The sequence below is a fragment of the Amblyraja radiata genome, chromosome 19, assembly GCF_010909765.2.
Source record: "Amblyraja radiata isolate CabotCenter1 chromosome 19, sAmbRad1.1.pri, whole genome shotgun sequence".
In the NCBI taxonomy this organism is placed as follows: domain Eukaryota; kingdom Metazoa; phylum Chordata; class Chondrichthyes; order Rajiformes; family Rajidae; genus Amblyraja; species Amblyraja radiata.
Window position 1 is genome coordinate 2,050,566 of NC_045974.1, and position 13,330 is coordinate 2,063,895.

Here is a 13,330-nt window from a genome sequence, read left to right on the forward strand (position 1 = left end):
CTAAGCACCCTAGCCTGAGTTTCAACCTGCTCCCCTTCTATTTGAATATGGAATTCGACCATATTGTGGTCACTTGTTCCCAACGAGTCCCTAACTATGACATTTTTAATTAATCCTGCTTCATTACACAGGACCAGATCCAAGATTGCCTCCCCCCTTGTCGGTTCTGTGACATACTGTTCTAGGAACCCGTCTCTAATACATTCTATAAATTCTTCCTCTAGTCTACCCTGCCCAGTTTGGTTTGCCCAATTAATATGAAAATTGAAGTCCCCCATGATTACAGCAGTTCCCTTTTTACATGCGTCAACTATTTGCAGATTTATGTTCTGACTAACAGCGTCACAGCTATTTGGAGGTCTATAAATTACACCCACTAGTGTTTTTTTCCCCTTGTTATTCTCTATCTGTACCCAAGCTGTTTCACTATCCTGATCCTTCAACGCAATATCCTTCCTCTCTATTGCCGTTATTCCCTCCCTTATTAAAAGGGCCACCCCTCCTCCCTTTCTTTCCTGTCTATCTTTCCTAATTGTCGAGTACCCCTCTATATTTAACTCCCAGTCCTGATCCCCTTGCAGCCATGTCTCCGTAATGGCCACGATATCATAACTATATATACTTAATTGCACCGTTAATTCATTTATCTTATTACGAATACTCCGTGCATTTAGATAAAGCACTTTCAGATGATTTTTACTACCCTTCCTTTCCGTTTTTGCCCCTTTTACATCTAGAGCTTTATCTTCACCCATTCTGTCTCCTGTCACATTTTGACTTTCCGCTTCCTCACTGATACCCTGCTCTATTTCCTCTACCCCTGCCGTTATTTCCCCCCTTGATACCTCCCCCCCGCTACTTAGTTTAAAGACCTCTCTACTGCCCTAGTTATATGATTTGCCAGGACCCCAGTCCCAGCACCGTTCAGGTGAAGTCCGTCCTTACAGAACAGATCCCCCCTGTCCCAGTACTGGTGCCAGTGGCCCAAGAAACCAAACCCATTATTCCCACACCAGTCTTTGAGCCACGCATTCAGCTTTTTAATTTTACGTACCCTCGCCGATTTGGCCCGTGGCTCAGGTAGCAATCCGGAGATCAGTACCCTCGAGGTTCTGCTTTTTAATTTATTCCCTAACTGCTCAAACTCCTTCAGCAGATCCTCCTTCCTCGTCCTTCCTATGTCATTGGTCCCCACATGGACCACGACCACTGGATCCTCCCCCTCCCCCTGAGAGCTTGCTGTCAGGAGCAGTATGTGAATGAGGACAACATTCTTCATCCTAATGGATTGCCCAAGTTTAAAATAAAATCACTCACCTCATGGTCGCTAAATAAATATCTTCTAATTTTTTCCGCTTTGATGGCCGGCCTCTCTTTTTGGGCTTCAGATGTACAAGTCTATAATCAGAACTGTTTAGTTTGCCATTTTCCCTGCATTTGAAACAGTGACAGTCACCACAACAAACATCCCAAACAGTGTCATCATTCCAATAGAGTTCTTGTCAACTTAATTACTGCTTTCCTTACACAGTTGTTCCACAATCTCCCTGCACAATTCCTCCCCGTTGACATTAGCTTCTCGTTCTTTTAACTTTCAATTGAACTCAGAGAGGCAGAGGCAGAGGCAGAGACAGAAGGTGGTGTGTGCCTGGAACACACTGCCCGGGATGATATATGGAGGCAGGTAAGTCAGTGGTGTTTAAGAGACTATTAGACATGTGCATGAATATGCAGGGCATGGATCACATGCAGGCAGATAAGAGTTGACCTTGGCATCATGCGTTGTGAGTTGAAGAGCCTGTTCTTATGCTGTATTAGTTTATGTTCTATAAATTGATGAACTTCATTGTGCATCATAAAAATATCTGCCCTCAAGACCAAACTGAAAGGTCAGAACCTTTCTCTTGGCACGGAAATATCAAAGACTAGACTAGAGGGCAGAGCTTTAGGGTGAGATCGGCACAGTTTAAAAACCAGATGTGGGGGCAAATGTTTAAATACATATTTTTTACAACAAAGGTTGTGGAGACAGACACGATAGTGGCAGTGAAGAGGTTTCTGGATGGACAATGGCAATGCAGGGAATGGAGGAATATGTGCAGGCAGGTAAGAGTTGATCTCGGCAACATGGTCAGCACAGACATTGTGGGCCGAATGGCGTTGTTCCTGCGTTGTGCCGTTCTATGTCCATTACAATATTAAGACACACACACAAGATTAGCTGATAATTACATTTCTTCTGGCCGATTCCTGTCCTGTGACAAGGGCGGTCCCTCCTTGTATAAGCGAGTGCCATAGAAGTACCAGTAGGTCGATCCAATGGCGTCTTCTCCCAAGGGTTCAACGCGCAGGTTATCAGCATCTAGACCCTGAAACAGATTGGAGAAAAAAGTCAAACTCGTACTAAATCGTAGAAAGTAAGCATGCAGGTGCAGCAGGCAGTGAAGAAAGCGAATGGCATGTGGGCCTTTATAACAAGAGGAATCGAATATAGGAGCAAAGAGGTCCTTCTGCAGTTGTACAGGGTCCTAGTGAGACCACACCTAGAGTATTGTGTGCAGTTTTGGTCTCCAAATTTGAGGAAAGACATTCTTGCTATTGAGGGAGTGCAGCACAGGTTTACAAGGTTAATTCCCGGGATGGCGGGACTGTCATATGCTGAGAGAATGGAGCAGCTGGGCTTGTACACTCTGGAGTTTAGAAGAATGAAAGGGGTTCTTATTGAAACATGTGAGATTATTAAGGGTTTGGACACGCTAGAGGCAGGAAACATGTTCCCGATGTTGGGGGAGTCCAGAACCAGGGGCCAAAATTTAAGAATAAGGGGTAAACCATTTATAACATAGATGAGGAAAAAACATTTTCACTCAGAGTTGTGAGTCTGTGGAATTCTCTGCCTCAGAGGGCGGTGGAGGCAGGTTCTCTGGATACTTTCAAGAGAGAGCTAGATAGGGCTCTTAAAGATAGTGGAGTCAGGGGATATGGGGAGAAGGCAGGAACGGGGTACTGATTGTGGATGATCAGCCATGATCACATTGAATGGTGCTGCTGGCCCGAAGGGCCGAATGGCCTACTCCTGCACCTATTGTCTATTGACTTTCAAATTTCACAGCAGATTTTTCTGTTAAGACTCCAGGATTGGCTGCGTAATTTGATAAGATTCACAAATAAAGGGAATGTTAATATTGCAGGTCAAGGATAACGGATAAACAAACGTGTCGAGCCTCACCTCCTGGATTTAAAACCCTACCTTTAAAAGATCAAACACATCGTCTGCATCCAGCCTATAGTCACAGAGCCTGTGTAGCAGCTCCACGCGTAAACGTGCCGGCAGCTCAGTGAACTTGGTCTTTTTCAGTGGGTTTGCTCGGCCTTCTTCAAGTTCCCATCGATGTTTAATAATGTCCTCCAGGTACATGTCACAGGTGTCAGGACTGGGAACGAAGCACACCTTTAATAACTAGAATCACTAAAACTTTTCAAAACATACAGGATACCTTTCCCATCCTGTGTATTGCTGCATTCACGGTGTCTACACCCACCGGCCAGTCAAGAGCTGCCAAGTTTTGTCAGAGCATTTCAGTATTCTAGTACCTGAAAATCAGTATTTTGCTGAGGAAATCAGTATTTTTACACGGTGCCATTTTGCTGAAAAAAGTTTTTAATGTGCGGTCATACCCATGTAAGAGTACAAGAATGCATAACTCTGCCACCAATTGACATGTCTTCTACGCATCTTACTTGACAGTGCATTCATTGCCATCTCTTTGTGTACTGCTGTTTGAACGGCTGCTTCCTGCTTTTAGCACCAGATGATGATGTAGAAGCTATTTTGGAAGCCTCCCTCTCCCTCCCTCGCTCTCTCTCTCCCTCCTTCCTCTCTTTCCCTCCCTCCCACCCTTCCCCTCTCCCTCCCCCTTTCCCTCCCACCCTCCCTCTTTCCTTTTTTCCCCCCTCTCTTATGCCCTCCCTCCCTCTCCCTCCCTCCCTCTCTCTCCCTCCCTCCTTCTCCCTCCCCTAACAGTCTGTGACCCCTAGGGCTGTGGCTATAGCACTATGTGTAAAGGCAATCGCGCTCCAGCTGGTAGCGCTATAATTAGAACCCATAGCGCTGTTCGTTTAAATTCCCACGTGTTAAATTGACACCGCTGTTTAAACCTGTAGCGGGACAGGCAGAGCAAAGCTTACAAAAATAATCATCCAGATCCTGAAATTTAAAATATTAATAGATTTAATCTGTTATAATTTTTAGTTACAGTATGACTTTTTATATCCTTGCATTTTTTAAGCAGCAAAATGAAACAGGAAGTCGGGCTGAGTTTTTAAAAAATCCCTATTTTACAAAGCAAACCCACACATCCGTATTCTGATCGCATTTCCGTACAAAATACGGAAAATCCGTACTACTTAGATGTTTTAATTATCAGATGAAATGTGTAAGAAGACACTGCAGGTGCTGGTTTAAACCGAAGATATTCGACACAAAATGCTGGAGTCACTCAGCGGGCCAGTCAGCATCTCTGAAGAGATGGAATGGGTGACGTTTCGGGGAATAAGGGACTCAACCTGAAACATCAGCCATTCCTTCTCTCCAGAGATGCTGCCTGTCCCGCTGAGTTACTCCAGCATTTTGTGTCTATCTTTGGTTTTAATTTTCATATCTACTGAAAACGGAACTGTGAATATTCTTACTTGCAGCAACGGAACTTTTTTTTCTCTTCTCTCTCGTTTATCATATTATTTACAGTGTACTATGTTGGGGTCAAGGAAAGAGCAATCACGTCGCGGCCCTGTTTCCACCAATCTTTCCACCACCACGCACAAGAAGCACAAGACAGACACCATTGGCCAGATGCTGAGAAGTGTGTTCAGCCCTGGCTGAACAATTTCTAATCTTGTGTGTGGACTCGTTAAGAAGAAGTGTACTATGTTTACAAAGGTGCTGGAGAAACTCAGCGGGTGCAGCAGCATCTATGGAGCGAAGGAAATAGGCAATGTTTTGGGCCGAAACCCTGAATGAAATAGGTGACGTTTCGGGCCAAAACCCGAAACGTTGCCTATTTCCTTCGCTCCATAGATGCTGCTGCACCCGCTGAGTTTCTCCAGCACTTTTGTCTACCTTCGATTTTCCAGCATCTGCAGTTCCTTCTTAAACACTATGTTTACATATGCTGTTGAGCTGCAGCAAGTAAGAATTTCATTGTTTTATCTGGGACACATGACAATAAAATCTCTTGTTTAAGAAGGAACTGCAGATGCTGGAAAAATCGAAGGTAGACAAAAATGCTGGAGAAACTCCGTGGGTGAGGCAGCGTCTATGGAGCGAAGGAAATAGGTGACGTCGCCCATTCCTTCACTCCATAGACAAAACTCTCTTGACTCACTTGATCACTGAAGAGATTTACAGGAGGTTCTGTGTCAAACAGGCAGCCAGCATCATCAAGGACCCACACCACCCTGGCCACGCTCTCTCTCCACTCTAACAACCATCAGGAAGATACTGGAGCTCTGAAAACTATGACCACCAGGTTCGGGGACAGCTTTTTTCCCCCCAACAACTATCCGACTCTTGAGCTACTAACCTCAGCAAGATATACATTAAAATACTGGACTAACTCACAGACTGGAGCCTGAGGAAGGGTTCCGACCCTAAATGTCACCTATTCCCTTTCCTCCAGAGATGCTGCCTGACCCACTGAGTTACTCTGTTTAAGAAAGAACTGCAGATGCTGGAAGAATCGAAGGTAGACAAACATGCTGAAGAATTTTTGTCTACTACTGAGTTACTCTGGCAATCTGTGTCTATCTTCAGTATTAAACCATCATCTGCTGTTCCTTCCTATGTGAACCTCAGCAACGATGATCGATGGCCCGTGTCTTTTGTTGCAATAAGGATCTTGGTATTTTTCCCTCCGCTCTACCATTGTGGTCATTAACTTGATTTACTTTTGCTTATTAGATATTATCTGTATGTATTGCGTTTACAGGCTTGTTAAGCTGCTGCAAGTAAGAATGTCATGTTCTGTTGCCAGTACATGTGACAATTAAACACTTGACCTTTGACTGACGACCATTTGAAGCTGACAGCCGGCTTTGGTTGGGAAATAATGGGAGAATACTTATCCTTGTTTGTTGAAGGTATAGTTGTCAATTATTTTGTGATTCCTGGGTATTAGATCTAAACAGGTTTTTATAACAACAGAGACAAGATTTAAGCACTCCTGGAGTAGGTCATAACACATGTATTTTCCAGTGACTTTTAGACACCGTGGAGCTGTGGTCTGCGCAGCTTCCAGCCACGGGCGGCGCTGACTTTGACATCACGGAGCCCGGGATCCACGCCGGGGTCACCGGGGTTGAATCTGCGCCCAGCTCGGCCTGTGGACTTCGGGAGACGCGGTCTCCGGTGGGAAGCGGCCGATTCAGAGGCTCCGGGCCGCTGAGAGTGTTCTTCTGTTCGAGGGCCTGAAACATCGGGCCGCCGTTGCGGCGACTGCGGAGGCCTCAATAGGCCCCGGCCACGGATGAACAGTGGAGGAAGAGACTGACTTTGGTGCCTTCCCACACAGTGGGAAACGTTGATTCCACTGTGGGGGGATGATTTTAATGTTTTATGTTAAATTCTAAAGTGTTGTGTTTATCTTATTTGTGTGCTGCATGGTAACTCAAATTTCACTGCACCAATTGGTGTATGTGACAATAAATGTCCTTTGTCCATAGATGCTGCCTCACCCGCTGAGTTTCTCCAGCATTTTTGTCTACCTTCGATTTTTCCAGCATCTGCAGTTCCTTCTTAAAACACCTATCGCGCACAGATTATTTAATTCTTCATTGTTATTAGTGCTTATTGTTCTGGCCACGCTCAAGAGAGAGAGAACTGATCCAAGATTCAAGAGAGTTTATTGTCACGTGTCCCTGATAGGACAATGAAATTCTTGCTTTGCTTCAGCACAACAGAATATAGTAGTCATTGACTACAAAGCAGATCAGTGTGTCCATATACCATTGTATAAATATATACACACATGAATGAATAAACTGATAAAGTTCAAATAACAGATAATGGGCTATTAATGTTCAGAGTTTTGTCCGAGCCAGGTTTAATAGCCTGATGGCTGTGGGGAAGTAGCTATTCCTGAACCTGGTCGTTGCAGTCTTCAGGCTCCTGTACCTTCTACCTGAAGGTAGCAGGGAGTTGAGGTGCAAAAAAGGCAGCATGGAGCAAGCGCTGCGGTTCACACAGGGTTAAGGTCAGAGGCACAGAACCATTCACTGGCAATTGGCAGCAATTTGCATTAGTTTGGTTTTCAAAAGGTGGGGGTGGAATGTCATTGTCCCCGAGAATGTCCCTGTCACACCTTGCTGGTGTCACACTATTCAATTTGCTCAGCTTGATGTTGGAATCACAGATGGCAGCAGGCCACCCGTCTCCGCAATACAATAGAACTCAAATACATCCTTATCAATGGTGGGTAAAGAACTAAACCTGTATTTATCACAAAAGAAGGTACACAAAAAAGCTGGAGAAACTCAGCGGGTGCAGCAGCATCTATGGAGCGAAGGAAATAGGCAACGTTTCGGGCCGAAACCCTTTGGGTTTCGGCCCGAAACGTTGCCTATTTCCTTCCGGGTTTAGGTCCGAAACGTCGCCTATTTAATTCAGGGTTTCGGCCCAAAACATTGCCTATTTCCTTCGCTCCATAGATGCTGCTGCACCTGCTGAGTTTCTCCAACACTTTTGTCTACCTGGCAGAGCAATAATACAGCACTGCTCCTCGACATCAACAGGTTTGGTCACTTGGGGATTTCGTTTAGAGATACAGCGTAGAAACAGGCTCCTCGGCCTACCGACCCCACCTGTTCAACTAGTTCCATCTTATCCCGCTGTCTAATCCATTCCATACACATTAGGGGCAATTTACTGAGGCCAATTAAACCAGAATGTCTTTGGGATGTGGGAGGAAACACACACGGGCACAGGGAGAACACGCAAACTCCACACAGACAGCACCCGAGGTCGGGATCAAACCCGGGCCTCTGGCGCCGTGAGGCAGCAGCTCTGCCAGCTGCCGCTGACACTTCTGCATTAATGCCACATAACACCGACCTCCGATTTTGACACAAAGTGCTGGAGTAACTCTGTGGGACAGGCAGCATCTCTGGAGATAATGGAAAGGTGAAGTATTAGGTCGAGACCTTGCTTCACCAATCTGAAGGGTCTTGACCCGAGACATCAGATATCCACGTTCTCCAGAGATGCTGCCTGACCAGGCAACGGACTTGAACGAATACGCCACAGTCGTTACAGACTTCATAAAGAAATGTGTGGAGCACTGCATCCCTACAAAAACCTTCTGAGTGTTTCCCAATCAGAAACCTTGGATCAACTTTGAGATCCGCACTCTCCTGAAGTCCAGACACAGGGCATTCACCTCCAATGATACAGTGGCCTACATGAAGACCAGATACGACCTTGGTAAGGCCATCAAAAAGGCCAAAAGGGACTTCTGCTCCAAACTGGAGGACGAGACAGATGTTCGGCAGCTGTGGCGGGGCCTGAATGCAATCACCTCCTACAAGGCGAAACCAGGAGGCAGCTCGAATGTCGGTGTAACATCACTCCCTGACGAGCTCAATGCGTTTTACGCACGCTTTGACAGGGAGAATACTGATGTGCCTTCCTCATCCCCCATTCGCTGTGATGGCATTTCAGTCTCAGTCAGAGGCCGATGTCAGGAAATCCTTCAGAGGGGTGAACCCCCGAAAAGCACCAGGTCCTGATGGTATACCCGGTCGTGTTCTAAAAACCTGTGCGGACCAACTGGCGGGAGTTTTTACGGACATTTTCAACCTCTCACTTCTGAGGTGTGTGGTCCCCACCTGCTTTAAAAGGGCATCAATTATACCAGTGCCCAAGAAGAGTAAGGTGACGTGCCTCAATGACTATCGACCAGTGGCACTAACGCCGGTGGTGATGAAGTGCTTTGAGAGGTTGATCATGGAGCAAATCAACTCCTACCTCGACAAAAACCTGGACCCACTGCAGTTCGCGTACCGCCACAACAGATCAACGGTGGATGCGATCTCGTTGGCCCTCCACTCCGCACTGGACCACTTGGACAACAAAAACTCATATGTCAGGCAGTTATTCATTGATTACAGCTCGGCATTTAACACAATCATCCCCTCCAAACTGGTTACCAAACTCGCAGAACTGGGTCTCTGCGCATCCCTCTGCAACTGGATCCTCGACTTCCTCATCCACAGACCACAGTCTGTTCGTATTGGTGGAAATGTGTCAGCCTCGATAACAATCAGCACGGGAGCACCTCAAGGCTGCGTGCTCAGTCCCCTGCTGTACTCACTCTATACCCATGACTGCGTAGCGAACCACAGTGTCGAACTCCATCATCAAGTTCGCTGACGACACCACTATTGTGGGGCGTATCACTGATGGGGATGAGTCAGAATATAGAAGAGAGATCGAGCAACTGTCCATATGGTGCCAGCGCAATAACCTGGCCCTCAACACCAGCAAAACCAAGGAACTGATTGTGGACTTTGGAAGGAGTAGGAGGGGGACCCACAGCCCCATTTATATCATGGTTGAAAGGGTCAAGAACTTCAAATTCCTGGGCGTGCACATCTCTGAAGATCTTTCCTGGTCCGAGAACACTAACGCAATTATCAAAAAAGCTCATCAGCGCCTCTACTTCCTGAGAAGATTACTGAGTCGGATTGTCAAGGAAGACACTCTCTAACTTCTACAGGTGCACAGTCGAGAGCATACTGACCGGTTGCATCGTGGCTTGGTTCGGCAATTTGAGCGCCCTGGAGAGGAAAAGACTACAAAAAGTAGTAAACACTGCCCAGTCCATCATCGGCTCTGACCTTCCTTCCATCGAGGGGATTTATCGCAGTCGCTGCCTCAAAAAGGCTGGCAGTATTATCAAAGACCCACACCATCCTGGCCACACACTCATCTCCCTGCTACCTTCAGGTAGAAGGTACAGGAGCCTGAAGGCTGCAACAACCAGGTTCAGGAATAGCTACTTCCCCACAGCATTCAGGCTATTAAACCGGGCTCGGACAAAACTCTGATTATTAATAACCACTTTCTGTTATTTGCACTTTACCAGTTTATTTATTCATGTGTGTGTATATTTATATCATGGTATATGGACACATTTATCTGTTTTGTAGTAAATGCCTACTATTTTTCTGTGTGCTTCAGCAAAGCAAGAATTTCATTGTCCTATACAGGGACACATGACAATAAACTCACTTGAACACTTGAACTTGAACTTGACTTGCTGAGTTACTCCAACACTCTGTGAAACGTCACCCAATTACAAAATTCTTAAGGGGTTGGACAGGCTAGATGCAGGAAGATTATTCCCGATGTTGGGGAAGTCCAGAACTAGGGATCACAGTTTAAGGATAAGAGGGAAGTCTTTTAGGACCGAGATGAGAAAATCATTTTTTACACAGAGAGTGGTGAATCTGTGGCATTCTCTGCCACAGAAGGTAGTTGAGGCCAGTTCATTGAGAGGGAGTTAGATGTGGCCCTTGTGGCTAAAGGGATCAGGGGGTATGGAGAGAAGGCAGGGATGGGATACTGAGTTGGATGATCAGCCATGATCATATTAAATGGCGGTGCAGGCTCGAAGGGCCGAATGGCCTACTCCTGCACCTATTTTCTATGTTTCTATCCATGTTCTCCAGAGATGCTGCCTGACCCGCTGAGTTACTCCAGCACTCTGTGAAATGTCACCTATCCATGTTCTCCACAGATGCTGCCTGTCCCGCTGAGTTACTCCAGCACTCTGTGAAACGTCACCTATCCATGTTCTCCACAGATGCTGCCTGACCCACTGAGTTACTCCAGCACTCTGTGAAACGTCACCTATCCATGTTCTCTACAGATGCTGCCTGACCCGCTGAGTTACTCCAGCACTTTGCCCTTTTGTGATTTAACCAGCATCTGCAGTTCCTTGTTCCTACATTACAATTCTTGGATACCAAGACTTAGAGCAAAACTTAGTCTTTGTTTTAAGAACTAAAAACTCTTTTTGAGCTCAGGATTTAAACCCACTCTTAGCTTTGTTTTAAATTCTTAAGTCAGCATTTAAAATAGAGCCGACTTAAATGTTTCGGGAGCGCTGACAGTTCCAGACATGCTCAGCACATTAAAAATGAAGGAGCATTTATAATTAACCAGCAGGAACGGCAGTCATGTAAGGCAGGAATAAGGTGTACACACCAGCAGGTTGGATCTGCAGCCTGCCAGTGGATTCACCCAGTTGAGGCTCAATACTGTTGATACTAACGTCCCAGGTAGCTAACCTTGCACAATCATGCCCCTCCCGGGTTTAATTAGAGGAGGAAAATTAAAGAATAGAATGAAAGAAACAGCTTCCAACTCAAAGTATCTTCCTGTTGCCACTCTCACTGTAAGTGCCATGATGTGTGTGTGTCTGTAAACCAGGCTAATAACTCCCCCTCACATTCCCAATCCGACCTTTCTGTCCCGGGCCTCCTCCATGGCCAGAGTGAGTCCCACCACAAATTGGAGGAGCAGCACCTCATATTTCGCTTGGGTAGTTTACACCCCAGCGGTATGAACATTGACTTCTCCAAGTTCAGGTAGTCCCTGCTTTCTCCCTCCTTCCCCTCCCCTTCCCAGCTCTCCCACAGCCCACTGTCTCCGCCTCTTCCTTTCTTTTTCCCACCCCTCCCCCCCACCCGACATCAGTCTGAAGAAGGCTCTCGACCCGAAACGTCGCCTATTCCTATGGAGTATCTATGGAGCGAAGGAAATAGGCAACGTTTCGGGCCGAAACCCTTGGGTTTCGGCCCGAAACGTTGCCTATTTCCTTCAGGGTTTCGGCCCGAAACGTTGCCTATTTCCTTCGCTCCATAGATGCTGCTGCACCCGCTGAGTTTCTCCAGCATTTTTGTCTATTTTTGTTTTTTCCAGCATCTGCAGTTCTTTCTTAAACAGTATCAGGTAATGGCTGGAGCAAGACGTGATGACCAGCGACTGCTGGATACCAACATGAGCACCACTGTAATAAATAACAGCAACAACTTACAATTCAATAGACAATAGGTGCAGGAGTAGGCCATTCGGCCCTTCGAGCCAGCACCGCCATTCAATGTGATCACGGCTGATCATCCCTAATCAGTACCCCGTTCCTGCCTTCTCCCTATATCCCCTGACTCTGCTATCTTTCAAGATCCCTATCTAGCTCTCTCTTGAAAGTATCCAGAGAACTGGCCTCTGAGGCAGAGAATTCCACAGACTCACAACTCTCTGGGTGAAAAAGTGTTTCCTCGTCTCCGTTCTAAATGGCTTACCCCTTATTCTTAAACTGTGGCCCCTGGTTCTGAACTCCCCCAACGTCGGGAACATATAAAGAAATGGTATAAAGAACATTAAAAATGTGCTATTTTTGTCTTATAAATAAGTATGAAATGAGAATCCTGAGCAGTGTGTACATTATTCGATCGTCCAGCACTGGAAGCCTATTGTAAAGTCCGTTGCTGAGACGTGGGCTTCACACGCCCGTGTTCTCTTGAGGTGTTGGTGAGCCGGCCTCGTGAACCACCGCAACCCCTCACGACAGGGTACGCCCACAAGGAAACGGGAGCAGGGGATCACGCCTCGCTCCCTCACTCACTGCTACCGTGGCTGTTTCTGCCCCCAGGTCGCAACTCCCCCCCCCCCCCCCGACATCCCAGTTCCCCACAGTCCTCAATATTCACGTCGTTTAAAAATTCATCTACCTCCTTCTTAAATTATTTAGCCTCCACAATTCTCCGGGGTAGAGAATTCCAGACATTCGCTACCTTCCATGCTGAGTTTTAAATAATCATCCCTTAATCTTACAGCCATATCTTCTCTCTCTCCCACTAGCGGAAAGATCCTAGCATTTAGAACAAAGGACAATACGAAGGTAGACCAAAAATGCTGGAGAAACTCAGCGGGTGCAGCAGCATCTATGGAGCGAAGGAAATAGGCAACGTTTCGGGCCGAAACCCAGAAGGGTTTCGGCCCGAAACGTTGCCTATTTCCTTCAGGGTTTCGGCCCGAAACGTTGCCTATTTCCTTCAGGGTTTCGGCCCGAAATGTTGCCTATTTCCTTCGCTCCATAGATGCTGCTGCACCCGCTGAGTTTCTCCAGCACTTTTGTCTACCTTCGATTCTCCAGCATCTGCAGTTCCTTCTTAAACAAAGAACAGTACGACACAGGAACAGGACCTTTGCCCCACAATGTACGTGCCGAACACAGGCCAAGTTAAACTGATCTCGTATGCAGACTCTTGA

The 13,330-nt window shown here is 46.5% G+C and overlaps 1 protein-coding gene across 3 annotated transcripts in view; it reads right to left on the bottom strand.

Annotated features, from left to right (window-relative positions):
- The window catches only part of LOC116983680 (cat eye syndrome critical region protein 2), a 92,354-nt gene that overhangs the window by 32,385 nt on the left and 46,639 nt on the right, over positions 1 to 13,330 (bottom strand). For 2 of the 3 annotated variants that reach the window (XM_033037445.1, XM_033037444.1), the window contains exons 3-5: positions 3,251 to 3,434; positions 2,233 to 2,369; positions 1,318 to 1,431 (exon numbers count right to left, since the gene is read on the bottom strand). In XM_033037445.1, coding sequence (XP_032893336.1) covers positions 1,318 to 1,431; positions 2,233 to 2,369; positions 3,251 to 3,434 — 435 coding nt within the window. The remainder of the gene's footprint in view (positions 1 to 1,317; positions 1,432 to 2,232; positions 2,370 to 3,250; positions 3,435 to 13,330) is intronic. The other variant, XM_033037446.1, reaches the window with a different exon arrangement.